The 26289-nt window shown below is 45.4% G+C and overlaps 1 protein-coding gene across 4 annotated transcripts in view; it reads right to left on the minus strand.

The window, feature by feature from the left end:
- Positions 1 to 26289, minus strand: part of LOC147436955 (Haloacid dehalogenase-like hydrolase (HAD) superfamily protein) — a 92273-nt gene that overhangs the window by 47947 nt on the left and 18037 nt on the right. For 2 of the 4 annotated variants that reach the window (XM_086486348.1, XM_086486349.1), the window contains exons 3-9: positions 7807 to 7875; positions 7618 to 7722; positions 7439 to 7493; positions 6818 to 6891; positions 6448 to 6531; positions 6225 to 6365; positions 6092 to 6157 (exon numbers count right to left, since the gene is read on the minus strand). In XM_086486348.1, coding sequence (XP_086342474.1) covers positions 6092 to 6157; positions 6225 to 6365; positions 6448 to 6531; positions 6818 to 6891; positions 7439 to 7493; positions 7618 to 7722; positions 7807 to 7875 — 594 coding nt within the window. Of the gene's footprint in view, positions 1 to 6091; positions 6158 to 6224; positions 6366 to 6447; positions 6532 to 6817; positions 6892 to 7438; positions 7494 to 7617; positions 7723 to 7806; positions 7911 to 26289 lie in introns of all 4 variants that reach the window. The other 2 variants (XM_086486351.1, XM_086486350.1) reach the window with 2 other exon arrangements.

Genomic DNA, 26289 nt, shown 5'->3' on the forward strand with positions numbered 1-26289 from the left:
GACAACTCACGGAGTTGGCGGCTAGAGGATTCATACGTCCTAGTGTAAGTCCTTTTGCTGCTCCTATTTTGTTTGTTCGCAAGAAGGATGGTTCGTCTCGTTTGTGTGTTGATTACAGGGCATTGAACAAGATGACCGTCAAGAACAAGTTTCCGATGCCTCGCATTGAGTATATCCTTGATAGGCTCAATGGGGCAAAGGTTTTCAGCAAGGTCGATCTCAAGAGTGGATACCATCAGGTACGGGTATTCGAAGGCGACATCTTCAAGACCACCTTTCGCACCGAGCGAGGGCAATGGGAGTATATCGTTATGCCTTTTGGATCGATAGGAGCCGTGGGTACGTTCAATCGTCTCATGGTAGGTCGTTTCGGCGATATTGTATGTGTTCATCTTTTTAGATGATATTCTCATTTTTTCTACATCGTGGGAGAAACATGAAAGAGATGTTAAAAGGGTACTAACTCGTTTGGATGAGTGTCAGTTGTACATTGCAGCTAAGAAGTCTGAATTTTTTCTTACTGAAGTCACTTATCTGGGTTATATCATTTCTGCAAACGGCGTCAAGCTAGATCCCGCGAAGGTGGAACAGGTTCGTAATTGGGATTTGCCCAAAACTGCATATGATGTGCGTTCTTTTCTTGGTTTATGTCAAGCATATAGTTCACACACATTGTTGCACGCATTGCTGCACCTATGACTGATGTTTTGAAAGGGTAAAGACTCGTCGTCAACGCGCAAACTTGCCCGAAGCAGCCATTGAGGCTTTCGCAGCTCTCAAGGTTGCGGTGACAGAAGCACCGTGTCTTATCCTTGCCTCTTGGGATAATCCCTTTGAGGTATGGACGGATGCGAGCAATGTCGCCATAGGCGCTGTGCTTCAGCAGCATGGTCATCCTGTAGCTTTCCTTGGCCGGAAGCTCAATAGTGCGGAAAAGAATTGTTCAGTTTATGATAGAAAACTTTTATCTGTCATTCACTCTCTTAAGCATCGGAAGCATTTTCTTTATGGTAGAGAGTTTACAGTTCGCACAGATCATCAAGCCCTCAAGTGGCTCCAGTCACCAGGCACGGTGGTCACAATTTTTTGAGCAATTTAGAGGTTTAATTGAGTATGTGCCTGGAAAAGCTAACCCTATTACAGATGCGTTGAGTCGCAAAGGACAGATTTTGGCTCTTGAGTCAAGATCCACTTTTTCTATTCAAGGTGTGTCTTTCGACAACATGAAGAATCAGTATGCGGATTCCGAGTTTGGTAAGCATTGGTTACAGGCTCTTGCTTCCCAAGGGCCAAGCAACTATCTCATTCGTGATGGTTTGTTGTATTTTCGTCAATGTTTATGTGTGTTCCCTCTCTCAGGACAACCATATTGCATGATGCACATGATTCTCTCACGGGTGGGCACAGGGGAATGAACACCACTTTGGAAAAAATAGAAAGATTCTTTTATTGGCCTAAAATGCGAAAGGATGTGTTTCGTTATGTCACACTGAACTATATGTCAAAAGGTAAAGGCTCCTCGGGGTAAGCAGCAAGGCCTCTTGCTTCCGCTGCCTATTCCCGATGGACCTTTTCAAGATATTTCCATGGATTTTGTGACTAACCTTCCACCAAGTTTGCATTCAAGGTAACACTCAATGTTTGACAATTGTCGATCATTTCAGCAAGTTTTGCATGTTGATTCCTTGTAAAGCCACAGTTACTGCACAAGATGTAGCACGGTTGTTCATTAAGCATTGGTTACCCCTCTGTGGTTTGCCAAAATCAATTGTTTCAGATAGGGATGTTAAGTTCACGTCCAATTTTTGGCACGCACAATTTTGGCACTAAGTTGAATTTTTCATCGGCTTTTCATCCACAGTCAGATGGTCAAACAAAGATTTACAATCAATTGGCTTTTGATGTTTTAAAGTCATATGTGCATGATCAGCAGTCTCAGTGGGAGCTTTATCTCCCATTGGTCCAGGCTAATTTGAATGACTCTTTTTCTTCTGCCATTGGTCGAACTCCGTATGAGGGAGCTTTTGGCCATCCGTTCCAGTCACTTTTGAATTGCTCGGTCAAACAAATGCCTGATGCCAATGCTGAAAGTCAGTCATTGGATTAGATTTCTGAGAGAGTGAAGCTTCGGCTAAGCAAGGCTCAGGAATCTTATTCACGGCAGGCTAACAAGCATCGTCAGGATGTTTCGATCAAGGAAGGGGATTGGGTGTATTTAAGAATCATGAAGTAACGTCTTAAGCAAGTTGGAAAGAAGTGTTCAAAGTTGTCTTTTCGTATGTATGGTCCATTTCCAGACATTAAAAAGATAAATGAGGTTTCAATGAAATTGCAGTTGCCTAATTCATGGTCAATGCACAACGTTTTCCATGTTTCTTGGTTGAAAGTGTTTCAGGGAACACCTCCAAAAGACATTTCGAAAGAAGAAGAACCGGAGATCATCAATGAAGCTGAAGTCATGGAGCCGGAGCAAGTGTGGTTGCATCGGTTTCGACATGGTTCGAAAAAGCAAGTGAGACAATACTTCTTGAAGTTCAAGAATCGAGGAACCCACGAAGCGGTGTGGGTCGACGAAGAGTTTTTCAAGGATTATCCAGAGTTGTTGGCAGACTACAAGGAAGCCATGCAGCTCGGTACCAGTACCTCACTTTAAAAAGGAGGGGATGTCATGTGACACATCCAACCCAATGTGTCCGTGGACAAGCTAATTCATAACAAGGGTTCCATCAGTCCAGTCACTCTAGATTAGAAGTGTTCTGGCACTTTTGTGAGTCTGTGCGCAGACCGTGCATACCCAGGCACTTAGTGTAGATGCATATCCTCTGGTTGCACACAGCATGATCAAAAGCATTCCCATCAGAATCCATCAGAATCCTTCAGGGGAATTTTCCAGTGTATTTGACCTATTTTTCCTATTTCTGACATTTTTTATTATTATTTTAAGTGACTTTTGTTGGGAACTGAGTAGGGCAAATTGGGTAAGATAATATATAAGCAAACCAAGGCTAGCACTATTTGGCAGAAGAGCAAGGAGAACACAGGCCCCGGCAACAGGTTCCCCCCCCCTTTCTCAGCAAGACCAACCCTTGGGCGATTTTCCTCCAAGCAAGCATCCTCTAGCGTTTTCATCAGCAGGTCCTCATTGCCAAGACCTCCCAGCACCTAGCGTTTTTCAGCAAGGTATCATCGCCATCAGCATCCTCACCATTAGCGTTTTCAGCAGGCTTCATCGCCACAAGTTTTCCAGAACCCCTAGCGTTTTTCCACATCAGCCGCATAGCCTTTTCCCGGGCATTTTCAGCAGTGCAAGAGCTTCAGCAAATCAGCGATCAAAGCAGCAAGAATTCAGCCATTCCGGATCCATCAAACCAGCGTTTTTTTGGAGCATTTTCACGGCTGCAAATCAGTGTTTTTGTGGGCAGCAAAACAGCGTTTTTCAGCAGCAGCAGATTTCAGCCCCTGGCGTTTTTGGACAGCAGAACAAATGCACCCGTTTTTAGCCATTGAATCGATCTCGTCATCCCCATCGTCGACATCGACCTAGCCTAGACTTGCATCAAGTCACATGCATCCACTTTGTACCGGTTTGTGCAATCAATAGTAGACCACTCTTGCCAACGAGTGTGGGGCCTTCGGAGGAGGGTTTTACAACATCTCTGGTGTCGTATTCTCTTCTCTCTCTATCTCTCAGTCTCACACACTCTCATGCACAGTGTCCATTCACTTTGTTAGTGATCATTGCACTCTCTCATTAAGAACGGAAGGCTCTCCCTTCCCTAAGAATAAAAGGAACCTTGAGAACATTATGGAGCACTCATCTCGAGAAAAGTACAACATTCATTCTGCTGCACCTTCCACAGTTTCTCCCAGGACAAGTGTTAGGGAGTGTGGGCTGTTTTGTGGTTGTGCCCGGCCAGTGTGAGGTGGATTTCTCATGTCGGGTTGTGCCTAGCCATGTTTAGCCTTGGGTTTTCGCTCAGTTTATGGCCATTAGGCTCTTGCAGGGTGGGAGTATTTTTCCCACACCTGCCGGTATTTTTCCTTGCCAGACCACCCTTGGTCACTTGTATGAGCAGATTGTTATCAGCATGAGAGCCTTTCCCAGATCTCTCTCTCTCTCTCTCTCTCTCTCTCTCTCTCTCTCTCTCTCTCTCTCTCACAGATGTCTTGTCTCGTTCTACCTCAATGATCTCTCTTTTCCATAGATGTGCCTTGTTCATGTGTTTGGCATTGCACGTGTTCTAAATCGAAGTCGAGGTACCCACCGAATCACGAGCCAGTTCTTGTCTTCATTGCATCTTCCGCTGCCACCTTTGACAAGAAGCGCAAGGTCATTGGTGTCGAATGGGTCTACAAGACCAAGTACAAATCAAATGGTTAATAGATAAGCACGAGACTCATTCGGTAGCCAAGGGATTTTCTCAACAACCATGAGAGGACTATGACAACGTCTTTGCATCAACCGCATGTATGGCTACTATACGGACAGTTTTTGCTCTTGCAGCCCATCATGGATGGCCCGTTAGTGTTACTGGGGAACGCCATTTCATGGGCAAGAAACACCAGAACGGCGTTCCAAGAAGTTCTAGAACGGCCCGAAATGGCTCGGAAATGCTCGGATTTTCATATTTGGGTGTTTTTATCTTGTGAGTCTCCCCCTTGTTAAATACCCCTTCCCCCACCCCTTACCTTCACAATGCACACAAGCTTTCAAGGGCCAAGGCTCAAGCTCTACCCTCTCAACTCTCAAGCTCTACCCTCTCAACTCTCAAGCTTTGTCTAGACTCTACAAGGCTAAAGCTCTCCCCCTCTCTCACAAGCTCTCTAGAGCCCTCTCTCTCTCACCTTTCAAGCTCTCTCCCTCTCTCCCTCTCTCTCGAGTCTCTCTCAACTTCAAGCTCTCTCTCTCTCCCCCTCCCTCTCTCTCCCTCTCAAGCTGTCAAGTCTACACGACACGCGTTTGCCATAGGAAGGTTGAATGGTCTTCAAGGCGAGTTTTTTGTGAGTATTAGTCAAAAGGACTCTAATACTACTTCTATTCAATCACATAGAGCTAAAAATTGTATTATTTGGGTGTTTTTAATGCCTATTGTTCCGCGCCGTTCCGTTCCGGAGCCCGCTACCATCCCCCCGTTCCGCGGGGATCCTTGGCCGTTCCCGTTCCGCGTTCTGGGTAACTTTGTGGCCCATGTATCATATGGGCTCAAATCAGCCTTTCTCAACAACAGAGGTGATGTCTGGGGAGCACCCTCCCAGTTTCTCAGTTTCAGGTTCGAGCAACAAAATTTACAACTTAAGGAGATTTGGCAGACAAAAGGGGGTATTTCCTCTCTCAACGGCGCTTTGTTCAAGAATTGTCGGACGCTTTTGGAATGACCAACTCTAAGCCTATCTCTTGTATCTGCTCATATGGACCCCAACCACCAGTAGTCCCTATGTAACACCTCACATGTAGCTGATGCTACGAAGTATCAAAAACTAGTCAGCTCTCTTATTGATTAGGGTTATAATCAAGTCTGCTACCATGAGCAAACCTCCTCTCGGGACCGAGCAACCACTGGCTCACGGATCTACCGCGACCGATCTCCTCGAGCACGTCCTCCTCATGCCTACCACCCTCTGTTCCGGCATTCAAAGCACAACCTGCGAAGTAACCTGCAGAAAAGGGGGTGGTGCAGAGGAAATGGCTAGTGCTAGCAAAGAGAGGGGGATTGCAAGCAAAATGCATGAGAGAGAGAGAGAGAGAGAGAGAGAGAATGCTAGAGTGTCTGACCTCAGACGCTAGCAAGCTCTGCTGATAACTGATGATGAATTACAAGGGCGCTGGGGGTCCCTATATAGGGACTCTCCAATAATGCTCACCTTCAAAAATGCTAGATTTAAACTTTTTAACTCTCTGCTATAAACAGAACCCATATACATGGCTATGGTTTTCTTGATCAGGTGCCAAAAGTTAAGTTCACTTAGTGATCAAGACTTAAACAAAGGAAACTTTTGTCAAATCCGATTGTGACGAATCTTGAAGAGGTGATATAAAGTTGCTACAAGCCTTGAGTGATCCACCATTATCAACTAGTCAGTAAATTGTCACCTTCACTGCAGCAGACAGAAATCTATGAGCCATGGAGTCCATTCCATCTTCTTGAGTGATAACCGCCTACACAATGCACTAAAGTTGAGAGCCTTTATTGAAGTGTGGGCAGGAGCTTTGGGTACTCAAATACCTGAAAGTATTTGTAAAGGCCCATCCTTTGAAGAGCTGCCAGCAGGTTAAATCTGTCCAATGATGATGCAACAGCACAGGGAACTCCAGCTGTTGCCAGTGCTTCAAGCCATTCCTTGAGTCCCTCTCTCGGAGCCCTTACCTGGAAGAGACCTTTCAAGACATATGAACAAGCATTTTACCCTGCCACACCATTAGTTAAGCTCTATAAGATTTATCAGTACCTTAGACAATTTTTCATAATAGATCTTAGCTAAGCGAGCTTTGAAATGATCAACTGAACTGTTTGCATCTGCCCACCTAAGAACCTGCATGAAGCATACAAAATCAAACAGCATGTACACATGCAACTATCTACAAGCTTCGAAGAGCTAAATTATTAATGTTTCCATGAAAAGAGCTTGGTACTTTCATTCCTTTACACTTTCAAAATTGTCCGTATTGAATAAAAAGAGAACTGTTCTTGCAGGATTATTCTAAGCTTTATATGATAGAACACCAGTGGCTAAAACAAAAGCATGAGGATGATCCACCTCGTTCAATTCAAGCTCAATGAGCAATTAACCAAAATAATGCTTTGCTTTAAATAATCACCTTTCTCAAGACGTTTTCAGTTCCCCTACTCAAAATATGTTTAAGTGCCTCTTTATCATCTCCCAGTATTTTGCCTGAAATGCAACATAGACTTGTCAATCAAATAAAGATTTTGAAGTAGCAAAAGCGGCTATTGGGGTTTTCAATAACACCATTTGTAGGTTTTATTCTGCATTAATAAAGTGGTCATCTAAAGATAACCGTGTTCTGAGCTGGTTGGTAGAGCGAAGCTTTTGGTCCCACATAGAAACATGATTTTCCTGGAAACTTCAGTTCTCAGACTCTTTATAGCTGCTTCTTGCAAAAAGCACGAGTTGGGACGTGAAACAAGGTAATTTCAGCTACTTGACACTAATGCACCCATAGGTACTCGATAGTGAGCCTTAGTTTACGTTTTTACCACAATGACCAGGGGCATGGTCACTTAGCAAACTGAGAAAATATATTTTTAGCCAGCTCATAGTTCTCGAGGCAGAAATAAGAACCAAAAAAAGGAGTTCTTAAAATGAGAGAAGCGGTCCTGCTTACGAGGCTAGCAATTATAGAGAGAGCCAAAAGCTTGCAGCCAATAACATTATCCCAAGTAAAAACATTCACAACTTGGCAAGCACACGGAAGTACCTTCTTCAAGAGCAAGCTGTCTCCAAGCATCAAGCTTCAAAGCCCTGGTGTCAGCCTGCACATCTTTTATATCATCTCAGCTAATAACATCAAATGCGCACCTCATGGATAAGCTTACTAATAGAAAGCGTTCCATAAATCAATTTGCTATCCATGTGAAAGGAAAAAAGAAAGCTCACCAAAACATTGTCCCATGAATAAATCAGACCAAATGCTTCATCAGGTTTCATAGCATAGCGAAACCTCTGCAAGCCTTTCTCTCGCATCCTATCATTTAAATAGTCCTACCAAACACAAAAGAGAGCCTTGAGCACAACTGGAAACAATTCCAAGGTGTAGAATCCCTTAAATATATACAGGAAACTCACCACGTCAACCTTCAACGGACCACGAGGCCTAAAAGTTTCAAAGCCCTCACCATGTTCAGCACCAATGTCCTATAGACCAAGCATAGTACATAAACTCTCAGCCCCTACAATAAAACTGAAACAAAAATTAAGGGCCTCCCCATGAAACTTTTAAATCAGTTCGTCCATGAGTATAGAGACTATCAATAAAACTAGACCATGAAGCAACACCCCACAAGGTTCTCCTTTTTGTGATATGAAATTTAACAAATACTTGAAACATTCTTTAGAAACCAAACAAATCCCCTAGCAGCCAATTAAGGAAAACACACTCAATGCAAAACTAAGAACGTAGATCCCTTCAAAACTCTCTAGAACGACAATTCGTTAACAAGATAGTCTAAGGAAAGAAACGTGGCCTCCAAAGTAGCACCAATAAAAATAAGAAAATGGCAAGGATCCACAATGAAGCAATTTCTTCATGCTCGTACATGATGAGCCTCTTCAATAACTTTTAAATAAGCATCTGGTTAACCACACTACTTGTTACAACTAAAATTGTTCAAAATTATTTCTTTCAAGGATTCTCTAGAAACTCACTGATTCTGGTCACAATTACTGTGCTTTTGACCATGGCGTAAGCTCAATAAAAAACGCAAATACACAGAGAAAATCAGAAGCAAGAGAGAGCAATGCAGAAGCTCAAGCCTAGCTTACAAACTGACTAAACCTCTCAAGGTCTTACATATCCCTAATCTTGACATTTTGCAAATAAGCATTCGCATATACAAGCATCTTATGTTACAAACTTACAAAACACTTTGTGCTGCATCTCCAGCATCCAGGGAGCACAATGGCAGACAAAAATTAACCAAAGGGGCCCGTGTAGGACGAGGAACTCCCCTAGCGAGTGCCTCAGCACTAGAGTCAGCAGACCAGCGCAGATTGAGCTAGTTTCAATTACATATTCTGCCACACTTGGAAATTTCCTTCTAGACCCAAACCAAACCGCTAGGAGGGGGAGGGGGGGGGGGGGGGGGGGGGGGGGGGAGATATTTTTCCCATAGACAAGCAGATATATGGTAAAATATGGCTATGGTGCAGCACGGGATCGTTGCAACAATCTAGAATCACACAAAACTTTGTAGGGGAGAGGAGTACACCAAACCCCGCCCTTTCAAATTTATATTGCATTCAAACACCTCCACAATGGTCCCGTACCGCACCATGGCCATATTTTTTCCATAGACCTCCAAGCCAATATATGGCAAAATTATAAATATGGTACGGCATTAGACCATCGCGCCAGTGTTAGATTGCAACAAAGATTTTTAGAAGAAAGAAATGCATCTCCCATCCCTACAAAGTTTTGCTGTATTTGAACACCGCCACAGCAGTCCCATGCCGCACCATCACCTTAACGAGTTATGGCATCTCTCTCGATTCGTTCAATCGGTCTCGGAGACAGGTAGTAGGGAGTGAGGGCTGTTTTGTGGCTGTGCCTCGCCAGAGCGAGGTAATTTTCTCATGTTGAGATTTTCCAGCCATGTGTAGCTCAGGGTTTTGGCTCTCTCTATGGCCATGTATGTTCCTCTAGGTACAGGGGATTTTTCCCATTTTTTACAGGTGCTCTCAGATGCCCCTATGGCCCCTTTCCTATATTTTTCCCATGCGTGGCCTAATTACTAGGTCCCGAGGGTTGACATGTGAGTTAAGCAGACTACCTTAGGTAGGATATATGGGGCAAGGGAGGGCACCTATCAGATGTATAATGTATTGTATGCAGTCCAGTTTGTGGGCAGCCCTAGGCAACTAGCAGCCAGTCATGTAGGGGGCTGATCTGCGTTCTTGCAAACCCCTCTCCTAGCGTTTTTGGTGGGCTGACCTCAGCGTTTTTGTGGCAGTATTGGACAGCATGTGGACAGATCCTCGGCACTTGGCCCTTCACCTAGGCTGATGGGCTGCAGTGCATCTCCTTCGAGTTTCTCCCTCGGGGCAGCCCATTGCCCATTTGGTAGGCATCGACTGCGGAGTCAGAACATTTCTTCCTTGATGCCAAGTGGAGGATCAATATTGGAGCTATTGCCCATGGGGGGGACCCAGTCAGTGGTCTCGTGTGCATGAGCAAATGGCAGTAGCAGTAGCAATTGTGTGTACCTTGGGTCTATCCTTCCAAGCATGTCAGTTCTATGCTGCAGTTCTATGCCGGACCACCCTTGGTTCACTTGCTTTAGCAATTTGTTATCAGCAAGGATAGCCTTTTTCAAATCTCTCTCTCTCTCTCTCTCTCTTCCCCCCATGGGTTTGGATCTCTCTCTGTTTTTAGTGTTTCGTCACCTCTTTCTGCTGTTTTTAGGGTTTTGTCATTGATTTTTTACAGTTTTTTAGGGTTTTGAAACTGTTTCTCGCCATTTTTTAGGGTTTTGAAACTGTTTTTTGCTGTTTTTAAGGGTTTTAAATATATATGTTTTTTGAAGTTTCGAAGCTGATTTTATCTGTTTTTTAGGGTTTCACAAGCGTTTCTTACTGTTTTTTAGAGTTTCTTGTATTTTTTTGGTTGTTTTAGTCTCTCTCTCTCTCTCTCTCTCTCTCTCTCTCTCTCTCTCTCTCTCTCTCTCTCTCATGGTCTCCCTCCATTGGGCTACTCATTGACCCCCTTTCACGTGGCATCCCCAGTGACTATAGCCCGCCTCCCTCTCAACATGAAGTTCTCGATCACCACCAAGCGGATATCAACACTTGAAGTTGAAGTGAAGGAGTGGGAAAAAGAGATGGAGGCAACCTTTCTTCAAAAGATGGAGGAATGGAAAGAGGAGAAGAAGAATCTATGCGAAAGGATTTCTCGCGTCGAAGAGCAAGCGGCTTCACAAGAAGCCAAAATCCGAACTCTCCAAGGTGAACTTATGGCATCAAAAAGTGGGCAGCTCGAAGGCGGCGAAATTCAGCCATCCATGATAGAAGAATTGAATACCATGAGAGAAGAAATACGGGTTATCAAGGAAGATGAGGAGAAGAAGTCATGGGCCGCGGTCATCTCCGCAACACAAAAGAAAGTAGAGGCGGCCGAAAAATGGATTGAGGTCACCAAGAAAGGGAAAGGTAAGGAAGCTCCTTGTACACCCGCTCTTATTACCATGACCCTCGAAGAGGAACAAAGGAGGAGGATGCGGGCTCTACATGTGAGGGTAACCGGCCTCAAGGACATAAACAATGTGGAAAAAGAGGTCACAATCCTCACATCAATGATGGGGGTGGACAAGCCTTCACACACAAAGGCATGGAGAGTGGGCAAGAAGAGTGACGGCCCGGGAGAATCTTCAAAAGAGGGAGCTCTCATACTACGCTTCCCCTCCTTGGAAGAGAGGAAGAAATTCCTAAAAAAGAGGCCTACTCTCAAGAAGACAGGTATTTTCCTTGGTGATGATCTCACTCTCACAGCTTGCGCATATGAGAGAGGTAATGCCAGAGATTACAGCAGTAAGGGAAAAGGGAAAGACGGCCTTTTACAGAGATGGTCGGGTGGTGATTGTAGAGCGGCACACTACATGACGGTGTGAGACCTATGGGACCACACTGAAGATGGCTACTTGGAATTGTAATGGATCTATGAGGTTGGACATAGGTGCCTTTGAGGACAGTTTCAAAGACAGGGACATTGTTTTCTTCTCAAAGACTCATCAGGCCCCTGGACAGCTTATGCCACATTTGGTGGAATACAAATGGGAGACAGCCCACAGGACGGTCGCGAGGTCTGAGCATGGGAGTAGAGGTTCAGGAGTAGCAACAGTGGTATTTAGGAAGGAGTTAGAGCCACTACTACATATTACGAAGAGATGATCATGCTAGATACATGTGGGTGAGGCTAGGAGCTGACAAAAGCCGATTTCAATACATTGCCATATGTTACTTCCCCCCTAGTACGTCAGTATATGCTGCACCCAGAGGACAGTCGCCTTTCTCTATACTAGATGATCATATATGGGAGTTTTCTAGGGATGGTGATATTATCCTCCTAGGGGACTTTAATGCCCGAACGGGCAACTCTCAGACAGTCTTCTACGACACTTCAGATAAGATGCTTAGAGAGCTGGATGTGGGTGACTTGGGGCTTGACAGATGCTCACATGACAAAGAGCAAACGGAGTATGGGAGATACCTCACGAAGATGACTACCACACATGGGTTAGCCATACTTAATGGCTTACAGTGATTTCCTAGAGCAACTGGTTTCACATGCTTTCCACACAGACATGGGGCTAGTAGAGAGGACTATGTTATGGCACAGCCGAGCTTTATTCCTTGTATTCAGGATTTCATAGTGGGAGCCAGACCAATGGACGTAACAGTGGTCCACAGGGTGGTCTCGTACGGTCACGTACATTTTGTCCACGTACGAAGACGTACGGTACTCATCGAACTAGAAAATTTTATGTCGTACGGCATGGTTACGTACGTTCAAAAATAAAAACATGCAATTCTTAACCCTAGATTTTACACTTGGGACAATTAGACAATTGATTATCACAGTGGGAATGTCGTTGTATTTAGTCAATACTATGCATGATGGAGCTGATGGTTATATTGTCTTCTAGGTGACTACCATGGGTCTATACCTTGCACTTTCCTTTAAGGGTGAATCTGGGCTTATCCTGGATTCATTGAGCCATTGAGCAATCTCTCATGACTCATGAGAGAGCTTGAGAATGACTCGTGAGCTGGAGCCTTGAGTTGGAACATAATGGAGAAGAACAGAACGAGGGCATCCATATATAGATTTAGAGTGTAGATACTTGCCCTTGAACAAGAGAGAGTTAGATAAGAGGATGGATGAGAGAGAGAGAGAGAGAGAGAGAGGAGCCTAATGGAATCCAAGGTGAAGGACCAAAGCAATGAGAGAAAGGGAGAGGGAGAGGAAGAGAGAGAGGAGTCTAATGGAATCCAAAGCAATGTGTGTGTGTGTGTGTGTGTGAGAGAGAGAGAGAAAAAGAGAGAGGAGGCTCAGGGCATGTGGGAGGTGGGGGGAGGGGGATCCTAGGCTAGGATCCTATGCCAAAAGGTAACCAAAAACCTCCCCAAAAAAAGCACAGTCAACAGACTAAAAAACTGGTCAAACGTACTAAAAAACCACCGGACGCAACGGACGCCTTTATTGGATGGGACGCCACCGTACACCTCGTTCCGTCCGACGGACGAGAACAACCTTGGCAGTGGATCATGCTCTTTTGACATTGTCCGTTTCATTTCAGTATAGAACAGCCCAAACATCACGAGAAAATTCACATACCCGTTATACATTTACACCAGAGACTGACTCGGTTTATACAGAGGAGATCTATAAATGTGTTCACTCGATTGGTGCAGAACCCCAGGTTTATGGAGTTTCTGCAAGCTTCACCAATGTCACGGCAAGCAAGGCAACCTCACACAGCCAATAGAGCCCGTTGAGACTCAAGCCCAGGTCCCTTATGCTTCTAAGCAGGGCAAGCAGCATTTGCATGTTGCGGAGTCAATTGGGGCTCCAAGACAAATTCCTTTTGTCCACGAACAGGTGGTTAGGACGCCAGTTCCAAAGGCTTTACCAGTTCAACAGGCAAGGCAACTTACACAACCAGTAGAGCCCGTTGAGGTTCAAGCCCAGGTCCCTTATGCGTCTAAGCAGGGTAGGGAGCATTTGCATGTTGCGGAGTCAATTGGGGCTCCAAGACAAATTCCTTATGTTCACGAACACGTGGTTAGGACGCCAGTTCCAAAGGCTTTACCAGTTCAGCCAGCCACCTTTTGAAGCCCAAATATTGGATTAAATGGACACGGAGTTAATTTCCACACTATGCATCAGGTTTTTCCACCAACCACGATACATCTTGGCTATTTATGGGGTGGATCAGTGTTTCAAAACATGGCTGGTTATGCGCCTCGAAACCAGCAATACATGCCGATATGCAAGGCATGATGCAAAACCCCACGTACGGTAACATTGGCCTCCAACAAGGGATTCAGTGCAATCAGGGCCAGTTTGGGGTGCCGCAGGCCGCTTTTGGTATGGCTGGTTTTTCCAACCAGCAGGCACGTATGGCATCAAGGAACCAAAATGTCAATGGCCAAGGGGCACACATGATTCTCACCACTGTACCCATGTTGCAGACAATTCCCTATAATAATTTGGGAGCGCTAGAAAAGGCAAAACCGTACAAGGAAGGTGGTGCAGCTCTAAAGTTTGATACCTTCAGTAGATTTGAGGATAAGACGAAGGCTCTTACTTTGTTCCAGCAGTTTGATACGACTTAAGGGGGGATTTTACAGAGGCCGCTTTCGTTACCACCTTCTTAAAAGGAAATGCGCGTCCATGGTGGACGACGCTGTTGATGCAAGGGCAGGCACCCGCCACATGAATTTACTTCAAGCAAACGTGAAACCGGCCCGTAGGGCGGTAGACGTTGGCTTTCAACCGAAATTCTTTACTTTAGACACACACACAGAGCACTTTGCAAAGGTAACCTGTAACGAGGATTAACACCTAAGTACACACACGGCTCGGAAGCTAGAATGCTCCGAGCAGACACCGACAACCTGTAGGCCCCAAAATTGGCGCCCCTTTCGGTATTTCTTTATTCTTTAACAGAGGGAATAAAACTTGTGATCTCCTACAAGCTGCCCCGCACAATCTAGGCTAAGAAACACTTGTTCTGACCCAATTTTGGTAGCATAACTGTACTAGGACGCTTCACAGTCAGTATCCCCACTCAATAGGTGACTTTCCCGACACATACGGACACTTTGCAAAACCTGGCGAGAATCTGCAGCACGCTGAATTCTCTGTTTCCTGCCCCGAAAAATGCGCCAGTTCACTTGTACAGCGGTCCCCTCGCGTCCCCGAACCTCCTGGGGGTATTAGGGTCCATTTAGGGCCGAAACCCTAAACCTGCAAAAATACACAGCAGGCTGTAATTCCCTGTTTTGGGCTCCGTTTCGCGTGCCGGTCGCATCTGTAGCAAGACCTCGAGCTCCCGCACCTGTAGGGCTACTTGCCCTTTGAATCGGACGAGATTTCTGGCGTGAAACCTCTCCGAATTCACCTGTACCTGCGGGGGATTAGCCGCTAGCTAATCCAGTACCTGTGCAAAAGGCTCTTGCCTCGGCAATCGAGCATGAACCCACATAATTGTACATTGGTCAAATGAAAAGCCCACTAGTGGGCCATAACATACTGCTCGTAGGGGAGAGAGAGAGCAATGCGTAGCGTGCAGGGCATCACTCATGGCACCGTACTATACATAAGAGGAAAAGGAAGCACTCCATAGCTCTTAACATGTGACAGAATGCAAAAGAGGCCTCCTCCCAGCTTAAAAATCAGTGCCCATTTTTCCCTTGTGAGGCAAGTGCACAGAAATGTGCCACTTAGCGCATTTACAAGCATTTTCCCGTTTCGGGTTCGCCGCTTCAAAATATCCTGACAGGTTGCCCAGTTGACTTCGCGGCAGAGTTGTAAAATGTTCCCCTAGTCATACAGTCACAAAGTGATGACGTGGCGGACAGCAGAAACCCTAATTTCTGCCAAAAACCCCAAAATTCTTGCAAACCCTAATTTCTGCCATAAACCCTAATTTCCGGAAATCGTGGAGGCTTTTTTTTTTTTTTTTTGAAATGATGAGCGACGCGAATTTTGCTTTTTTTTATTAAAAAAAAAAGAGAAAAGACTCTCTAAGAGAGAGAGAGAACTGATGCTTTTTATTTTAAAAGCTTTTGGGGCTCTGCTTTTGGGCATCCCTTGTATCTTTAAATAAGTGGTGAGGGCTTCACTTCTTAGAGCATCTGGACGCAAAGTCTGAGAGTGAAACCCTAACCACTCTCTTGTACTTTGATGATTGATTAATACAAAAAGAAATACCGAAAGGGGCGCCAGTCTTTGGGGCCAATATCTCTAGGCACGGAACTCCGCCGGGCCAGTGCAAATCTATTGTGATCTGTGAATTGTTTTGAAGTGGTTATTTGGTGCTGTCGCGGTTGATTCTTGACTTGGAGTGTCCAAGTCTGTTACAGTGGTATCAGAGCACGGCCGAGTTCTCTTCTACGGGAAATCCGATCCCCGAATTTTTTTTCCACGGCACCTATGGCTTCACGCAAGGATCAGTCAACTCCCTCTGCATCTGGAGATGCAGGCAGGGATCACAACGAAGATTCCGGTAGAGAGTATGGCCCGCCTTGGCCTACTCAGGCGGAGCGGCGAGAGATGGAGCGTCACCAGTTGATCGGCGATGCAACAAAGATGATGCTCAATTTTGCCAAGGACCCGAAGATGGCAAAATATATGAACCAGACCTCTTTGGAAGAGGTACAGATGGAGTGGCAAAGAACCACAACACCACTCCCGAAACCCGCTCTCAAGATACCTTCTGCCTCCAAGAAATATACGGAGAAGGAGCTGGAGAACGTGGTTGATGCATGGATTGCTCAGCTTTTCGACGTGCAAAAGAAAGGCAAAAACCACGGCAAAAAGCAGAAGAAAGGCACCGACTTCCCGGGATATTTGGGTCGTCGGTCGACATTTGACAAGGCAAAGAAACAGAAGAAGCGTGTTCGATTTGAAGGAGTACCCAGTTCTTCTTCTTCTTCTTCTTCTTCTGACAGTTCTTCTAGCTCTTCAGATTCGAGCGAAGAAGACAGAAAAGGTAAAAAGCAAAGCAAGAAACAAAGCTTCGAAAAGGGCAGATATTTTCACACGGATACGGGATGGGGAGACAGTAGCTGGATACTCCCTTCAGGAAGGCTACTTGATGAAAAAGACTATGTTGTGCGTTACACAGCCGTTGAGGAAAAAGGTTATGACTGAATGCCACTGTTCACCTTTTACGGGTCACCGCGGCATTGCTACCACCATGAAAGGGGTAGAGAGATACTTCTTTGGGCCGAGACTCAAAAAGGATGTGGAAGAGTTTGTGCGCAGTTGCTTGGTATGCCAGAAGGTTAAGTTTGACAGGCATAAGGCACAGGGATTGTTACAGCCTTTACCCATACCCACCCACCCCTGGGAAAGTATTGCAATGGATTTCATTTTTGATCTCCCGAGAACACAGAATGATCACGATGATTTTCCGATTACATGGCACGTCTGAGACGATTGTCTCCGACAGAGACCCCAAATTTATGAGTTTGTTTTGGAAGGCAATTTGGGAGAACATTGGCACGCAGTTGCAGTTCTTGTCATCGTTCCACTTGCAGACTGACGAGCAATTTGAGATTGCCAATTCAGTGATTTTAGATTTATTGAAGTCTTGTATCTCGAATCAGAAGACTCAATGGGAAAAGAACTTACCTTTGGTGGAATTTACCTACAATAACACGATACACTCTTCGACGGGGAAGACGCCATGTGAGATTGTTGAAAGTGCTGCGAAGGTTCCATCCTTCCTGAGCACGAAAGATTAGATATTTGAAGCGGATGAATATTCGCGAGATTTGGATATGGCTATTGCCAAGGTTCGCGAGACTTTGCAGGAGTCTCAAGAACGACAGAAAAAGGAAGCGGATCGCCATCGTCGCGACTTGAAACTGAAGGAGGATGATTAGGTGCTCTTACTTTTGAGAAGGCACGCCTAAGAAAGAAAAAAGGAGAGGAGAGGCTTTTTCCAAAGCTTAGTATGTGATACTACGGACCTTTCCAGATTACTGAAAAGATAAATGATGTCTCCTTCCGATTGAAACTACCAGATACTTGGAGGATTCACAATGCATTGCATGTGAGTCTCTTGAACCCTGTTAAGGGTGATGTGCCTGATGATGGGGAGCCTGATGAGCAACCCGCAGTGGAAGAAAACGAGGAGATCCTTGTTCCTGAACAGATTTTGGCACATAATGATACGAAGAAAGGTAAAGTCCGAAGGCGGTTCTTGGTTTAGTTCAAGAACTTTCCTGCATTTGATGCAAAGTGGATGGAGGAGGAGGACCTAGCAGATACTCCTCGGATTGTGAAACTTTACCTCGATGTTTTGGTTTAGCATAGTCTACTCCAAACGGAACCCAAAATTCAGCTTGGCCGGAGATCTGGTGCAATGGGATGCACAAGAGGGGAGTCACTCCGCTCCTTTGTCAACAGATGCCTCGATTTTGATACTAAAGTCACTGATGTCTCTTTGAGCTTCAGGGATACTGATAGCTGACAATGTTCTGCTAGATGACTTTATGAAATGGAATTCTTGATAATGATACTGATTTGTTCTTGACTTCTTTTGAGTGCAGGAACTGATAGCCGAAATGACTGCAGCATTTTGGTTTGATTGATCTCGAATAGACATGGTTCCAATAGGGGTTAGTCAATCGGACATCGATGAGGTCCCGATTGGACCTAGATGTGATTGCTAGCTACATTGCCGATAAATCATGGTCTAAGATCCGAATGAATGTTGAATGTCATGTGATGTCCTGTGATGTCTGGTGATGTCCTGTGATGTCGTGTGATGTGACTGTCGATTTTGTACATGTGCTAGATGTGTGTTCCTAGTACGTAGGTACTAACAGTCAGTGTCTACTAAGACGTTTATGGCTTTTGTCGGTTTTGCAGTCATAATCGCGGTCGATTACAATGCTTTCAAGAGGGCGGTATGTCACAAAGTGATGACGTGGCGGACAGCAGAAACCCTAATTTCTGCCAGAAACCCTAAAATTCCTGCAAACCCAAATTCTGCCAAAAACCCTAATTTCCAAAAATCGCGGAGGCTTTTTTTTTTTTTTTTGAAATGATGAGCGACGCGAATTTTGCTTTTTTTTATTAAGAAAAAAGAGAAAAGACTCTCTAAGAGAGAGAGAGAACTGATGCTTTTTATTTTAAAAGCTTTTGGGGCTCTGCTTTTGGGCATCCCTTGTATCTTTAAATAAGTGGTGAGGGCTTCACTTCTTAGAGCATCTGGACGCAGAGTCTGAGAGTGAAACCCTAACCACTCTCTTGTACTTTGATTATTGATTAATACAAAAAGAAATACCGAAAGGGGCGCCAGTCTTTGGGGCCAATATCTCTAGGCACGGAACTCCGTCGGGCCAGTGCAAATCTATTGTGATCTGTGAATTGTTTTGAAGTGGTTATTTGGTGCTGTCGCGGTTGATTCTTGACTTGGAGTGTCCAAGTCTGTTACACATACCGGAGGTAATGACGCGAACACATTTCTCGGCCCAAAATAGCAGTTCCCTAAATTTTAGGAGATGCTTCTGTTGAGCTCCCACTGGTCTTCTGACCATCTATCCTCATCGGGACCGCATCCAAAAATGCAATGTGGCCCAACTATCGGATACTTTCAGTTGGTAGTCACACCTTGACTTTAGTTTATTGAGTTCGCTTCCTAGTATCCACCAACTTGCTAAGTGCGACGGGGGGACCTATATGATCTTGCTCTGAGCCTAGACATCCTCTTACCATACGAATTCCAGTGCCGACCACTACCCATCTGCGGGTGAAACTGCCGTTCACATTGGCCATGCAATGTCTGACCGTTTGCTACTTCAAGAAGAGGGTCTCAAAAATAAAACAAAACCCCTTGGAAAGAAACCAACAACTAAAGTTAGCAGTTGCCATGTCCTCGTGACATAGTTAACAGTTGCCACGTCCCCGTGACATACGCCCCTCTTGAAATCGCAAACGTCCTCGATTGCATACCATAAATACACGCCACTGATGATCTTGTGCTATTAACACTCTTTTATCATCGCATGTATCCGCAAGAAAGGTCATAACATATAGATACAAATGACTTAATGAGGCCTTCATACTTTTGTCATTTCCATCTATTACACTGAATTCATATGTACATTTGATGTACTAGCTCTATCATTAGCCCTCCTTTGCACACGTTGGGTTGGGGCATAAGTAGGCTGTAACCCAAAGGCTTCAAGGTAAAGCTGCAATACATTTGGTGACTCTGACAGTTCATGCTCTTCCATCCACTTTGCATCCATAGGCGGATAGTTCTTGAACTTCACCAAATAGCGTCTTGCAACTTGTCCTTTAACTTTTCTGTCCTTATGTGCCAAAACTTGCTCAGGTACCAAGATCTCATCAAGTTCCTCAACTTCTGGCTGATCCTCATCTGGCATATCTTCTGGCATATCACCCACGAAGGATCTTAGAAGACTCACGTGAAACGCATTATGAATCTTCCACGCATCAGGCAATTTCAACCTGTAAGCCACATCGTTGATCTTGTCAAGCACTTGAAAAGGCCCATAGTAACGCATGCTTACCTTAGGAAACAGCCGTTCCTTGCCCTTCATCTTCTTTAACCTTGCCTTTTCGAACCTTAACAAAACCCAATCACCATGTGATAACAGCAATTCACGACGGTGACGATCAGCAGCCTTTTTCTGCTTTGCGTGAGTCTTCTCCAAGGCAACTTTAATCTTCTTATACATCTCATCCAGGTTCTCAACATATCGATCTGCCTCAAAGATCTTGTCCTTTGTATGCAAAATGGGAGGAATCTCAAAAGGTGCTTTGCCAGTAGACGAATGCACCGTATTATTGTACGCATACACAAGCATAGGCAAATACTGTTCCCACTTGCCCTTATTATCTGACACATAGCATTTCAGCAGATCTAAGACAGTAGAATTTTGCCTCTTCTGACTGTCCATCAGTTTGTGGATGAAACGAAGACGAGAACTTGAGCGTAGTGCCCATGTTCTCAAAAAATCCTCTCCAGAACAAACTGGTCATGCGAGGATCACGATCACTAATAATCCATTGTGGCATACCATGGTACTTAAACACATTGTACATGAACAAGCGTGCCATCTAATCAGATTTTATCTTCTTCCTGACAGGGATAAAATGGGCCTGCTTGCTGAACCTGCAAATAATGGTCCATATACCATCACTCCCTGTTGGCGTCCTTGGAAGATCAAAGATAAAGTCCATAGCAATGCTTTCCCATGGCCTATCCGGAATCGGCAGTGGTTGTAACAACCCTGGTGCCTTTTGCCTGTCAAACTTGACCTTTTGGCAAACTATGCATGCTCGCACAAAGGCATCCACATCTCTCCTCAAGGTAGGCCAATAGAAGAATGTCTCTACCGCTTTTAACTGTTGCATCAATGCCACGATGCCCTGCATACGGTGGGACATGACTCTCTTCCATGACCTTATGTCGCAATGGCCTAGTGACACAAAGTCTGCCATGCATCATCATAAAACCATCTCTGAGGAGGTAGTGCTCGTGATGTTGCCCCTCTTGTAATTGTTCAAAGATCCTTGCAAAATCTTCATCAGCAGTATACTATTCCTTCATGTCATCTAACTCATGATGATAAGGAATTGACACAGCTGAAATTTATGGCTTTCTTGATAATGCATCAGCCACAACATTCTTCTTGCCTTCCACATGCATAATCTGGAAGTGGAACATGGGAAGAATGTTTGCCCATCGCATATGCTTTTCGGATAACTTTGACTGTGTCAAGAAGTATCGCAAGGTCTCATGATCTGTTTGGACAACAAAATCAGCACCTAAGAGGTAGTGCTTCCAGCTAGAAAGCGCATGAATCACGGCCAAGAGCTCTTTCTCATAGACTTGCATAGTCCTCTCTGGCCCTTGCAAAATTCGGCTTTCATAAGCTACCACCCGTCCATCTTGCATTAGCACTGCTCCGATGCTACTGTCACACGCGTCACACTGGACCACAAATGACTTCCTGAGATCTGGCAAAACAATAACTGGATCTGAAGTCAACTTTTTCTTTAAGAGACTAAAAGCTGAAATCTCTTTTTGGGTCCATCTGAAAGTGACCTCTTTCTTTTGCAAAGCGTTAAGAGGCGATGCTATCTCTGCAAAATTTCTGATAAACCTTCTATAGTAGGAACACAATCCCAAGAAGCTTCTGACGTGCATAGTCTTCAAGTCTGGCCATGTCTTGATAGCTTTGACCTTTGCGGGATCCATTCTAACACCATCCTTTGAGACTATGTGGCCAAGAAAGTGGATCTCTTCGAGGAAGAATTCACTTTTCTTAGGATTGACAAGTAACCTGTGACTACGCAGCTCTTCGAACACAATGGTCATGTGACGCCTATGCTCCTCTTCATTCTTCGAATACACTATCATGTCATCGAAGAACGTTCCAACAAACTGTTCATGCGAGCGGAAAATCCGGTCCATCATTCTGTTGAACGTGGCAGGAGCATTTGTTAGCCCAAACGACATCACTAGAAACTCATAAAGACCAAATGTCGTTCTAAACGCAGTCTTGTGCACATCCTCTGGCCTTATACAAATCTAATGGTAGGCTACACCCTGACACCAAATCTATCCGATGGTCCTCAGGTCTCTCTGGCGGCAATTGCGACGGTAATGAATCAGAAAAACAGTCACTAAACTTTTGCAAAAATGCTGACCTTTCTTTATCTAACACAGATAAATTTGACTGATCACTATCTGAGACATCACGTGCAAAAATCAAGTACACAGAAAGATGACTCTTTATTACAGAAGTGATAGCAGAAGTAGATACAATAGGGACTGACTCTCCCTTAAGCTTTACATCCAAGATGTGAGTTTTGCCCCTATGCTGTACAGTGATCTTTTTGTTGTAGGCATCCAAGACTCCATGCACTCGAAACATCCACGGGATCCCCAACAAGGTGTCACAACCTTCCAACGGCATGATGTAAAACTCTTCAGTGTCCACATACGACTGAATATGCAGACGCGGTTTTCCAATGATGGGAGTAACACACTCTGAGTTGCCAGGACATGCCAACCCTCTGCTGTGTATTCCATCTCTTCAGCTCTGATGCCCAGCTTCATAGCTAACTCTGGTGAGATAAAGTTGGCTTTGGCACCTAGATCAAAGAAGATGAGTGTCGTCTGATCCCTAACTTTACCCCATGCCCTGCATAACTCACTGGCATCTGTGTTGGGCCTGTCACCCACCATGTCTGGCACTAAACCTGCCGTGGGTTTAGGCTTCTTGCCTTTCTGGTCTTCTTTATCCTCTGAGTCAGCTGGTCTTTTCCTTTGTGAACAATTGATAGAAAAGTGACCAGGCTGCTCGCATATAAAGCATTTGTTCTCAGCCATTAGGACCTTCTTTTTCTCAAGCGACTTGCACACAAAAGGCTTCCTTTTCTGTTTCTTTGTCTACGCTCCAGAAGTCCCGGCTGAATCCTTGTCTTTGGTGGCCTTTTCTAACCCCTGTGACGCATCAGGAGCCGTTTTCACAAAGGGCTTCTTCGCTGAATTTTTCTTTTTCTGCCCTCCTTTGTCACTGCTCGGAAATCCACTGTCCTCTCCTTTCAACAAGGCAAGACCAGTGTTCGCAACTTCCATAAGCTCAGTAAGGGTAGCCACTCTGTTCTTTGTACAGTAATCGCGAAGCCCTTTAGGCAGCCCACAACAGTACTTCTCTATCTGCTCTGTCAATGGCACAAATCTGTAGGAGGTCACTGAGAGTAACGCTTTACAAAACCTCCTATTGTACTCCAGCAAGCTCTTGCACGAAGCTGAAGTAAGCTGGTGCCAATCTATCATGACATCGGCTTCAAATTCATTTGACAGCCAAGCAGATGCAAATATTTTCTTGAAGTAAACCCAAGTGGCGGGTGCCTGTCCTTGCATTAACAATGTCGTACACCATGTAAGCGCATTGTCCTTTAACAAAGTGGCAGCTTTCCTGACCTTCGAGGTCTCTGTAAAATTACCTCCCGCATAAGCTCTATCAAACTGCTGGAGGAAAGTGAGGGCCTTTGTCTTATCCTCGAAACCACTGAAGGTACTAAACTTTACCGCTGCACCACCTTCTTTGTAAGCCTTCGGCTTCTCTAGTGCCCTCCAGTTGTCATACGGAATGGTCTGCAACATGGGCACTGTAGTAGGCATGATCGGCACATCTTGGCCATTCACATTTTGCGCTAGAGGTGCGATATCCGGCTGCTGTCCAGAAAAATCAGCCATGTCAAAGTGACCCTGTGGCACCCCAAACCGGCCCTAGTTGCAGTGGAAACCTTGCTGCATGCCGATACTACCATACATGGGGTTTGGCATCATGCCTTGCATACCCCCGAACATTGTTCCTGGCATGTACGGCTGACTTCCAGACGCATAACCAGCCATACTTTGGAACACTGATCCACCCCCAAAATACCGAGGATGTACCGTGGGTGGTGGAAAAACTGAGTGCATTGCCTGGTATCCAGCTCCCTGTCCATTCAAGTCAGCATGTTGGCTCTGAAAGGTGGCGGGCTGAATTGGCATAACCTGTGGAATAGGCGTTCTAGCGACCTATTCAAGCACGGGAGGAACCTGCTTTGGAGCCCCCGACTCCGCAACATGCGAGTGTTCCCTTTCCTCCTGCACCACATGAAGTACCTGCGCTTGAGCATCAACAAGCTCCGTACGCGGCGTAGGTTGCCTATTTTGTTGTTGCACTGGTGGCGCTTGCAAGAACTCCATAAACCTTGGATTCTGCACCAGCTGCTGCGAAAAGACATTCACTGCGGCAACTAACTGAGTCTTGAACACATCATCCTCAAGTTGCCCAGTCATAAAGCCCTGTACTACTGGAGGGACAATTACATTGACAGGAGGTACAGACTGACGTGGCCGTGAGCTCTCGCCAATCTCGAAAACCATAGGAATCTCCTGCCTGTCCTTTGAAGAGGAACCCTCTTCCATAATTCCCTTCCCCTTGTCGGCTAGAGTGTAATCCCCGCGTTCCTGCACTCTGTCTTTACCCAAAACAATCCAAGCTCACTCTTTAAGGAAAAAGTGATTGATGTCCCGGCAACGGAACCATGAAACCGGCCCGTAGGGCGGTAGACGTTGGCTTTCAACCGAAATTCTTTACTTTAGACACACACACAGAGCACTTTGCAAAGGTAACCTGTAACGAGGATTAACACCTAAGTACACACACGGCTCGGAAGCTAGAATGCTCCGAGCAGACACCGACAACCTGTAGGCCCCAAAATTGGCGCCCCTTTCGGTATTTCTTTATTCTTTAAGAGAGGGAATAAAACCTGTGATCTCCTACAAGCTGCCCCGCACAATCTAGGCTAAGAAACACCTGTTCTGGCCCGATTTCGGCAACATAAATGTACTAGGACGCTTCACAGTCAGTATCCCCAAGCAATAGGTGACTTTCCCGACGCATACGGACACTTTGCAAAACTTGGCGAGAATCTGCAGCACGCTGAATTCTCTGTTTTCTGCCCCGAAAATGCGCCAGTTCACTTGTACAGCGGTCCCCTCGCGTCCCCAAACCTCCTGGGGGGATTATGGTCCGTTTAGGGCCGAAACCCTAAACCTGCAAAAATACACAGCAGGCTGTAATTCCCTGTTTTGGGCTCCGTTTCGCGTGCCGGTCGCATCTGTAGCAAGACCTCGAGCTCCCGCACCTGTAGGGCTACTTGCCCTTTGAATCGGACGAGATTTCTGGCGTGAAACCTCTCCGAATTCACCTGTACCTGACGGGGATTAGCCGCTAGCTAATCCAGTACCTGTGCAAAAGGCTCTTGCCTTGGCAATCGCGCATGAACCCACATAATTGTACATGGGTCAAATGAAAAGCCCACTAGTGGGGCATAACATACTGCTCGTAGGGGAGAGAGAGAGAGCAATGCGTAGCGTGCAGGGCATCACTCATGGCACCGTACTGTACATAAGAGGAAAAGGAAGCACTCCATAGCTCTTAACATGTGACAGAATGCAAAAGAGGCCTCCTCCCAGCTTAAAAATCAGCGCCCATTTTTCCCTTGTGAGGCAAGTGCACAGAAATGTGCCACTTGGCGCATTTACAAGCATTTTCCCGTTTCGGGTTCGCCACTTAAAAATATCCTAACCGGTTGCCCAATTGACTTCGCGGGGCAGAGTTGTAAAATGTTCCCCTAGTCATACCCAAGTAATGACACGAACACGTTTCTCGGCCCAAAATAGCAGTTCCCTAAATTTTAGGAGATGCTTCCGTTGGGCTCCCACTGGTCGTCTAACCATCTATCCTCATTGGGACCGCATCCAAAAATGCAATGTGGCCCAACTATCGGATACTTTCAGTTGGTAGTCACACCTTGACTTTAGGCCTTTATTGAGTTCGCTTCCTAGTATCCACCAACTTGCTAAGTGCGACGGGGGGACCTATATGATCTTGCTCTGAGCTAGACATCCTCTTACCATACGAATTCCAGTGCCGACCACTACCCATCTGCGGGTGAAACTGCCGTTCACATTGGCCATGCAATGTCCGACTGTTTGCTACTTCAAGAAGAGAGTCTCAAAAATAAAACAAAACCCCTTGGAAAGAAACCACCAACTAAAGTTAGCAGTTGCCACGTCCTCGTGACATAGTTAACAGTTGACACGTCCCCATGACAAAACGTTTGTATCTGCAACCGATGTCATGATGGATTGGCACCAGCTCAATGCGGCTTCTTGCAAAAACTAAGGGGAGTACAATCAGAAGTTCTACAAAGCGTTGCTCTCACTAACTTCGTACAGGTTGGTGCCACTGATAGAGCAGACTGAGAAGTATTGT

This window comes from Adiantum capillus-veneris, chromosome 17 (assembly GCF_014529385.1).
Source record: "Adiantum capillus-veneris isolate H3 chromosome 17, ASM1452938v2, whole genome shotgun sequence".
NCBI lineage: Eukaryota > Viridiplantae > Streptophyta > Polypodiopsida > Polypodiales > Pteridaceae > Adiantum > Adiantum capillus-veneris.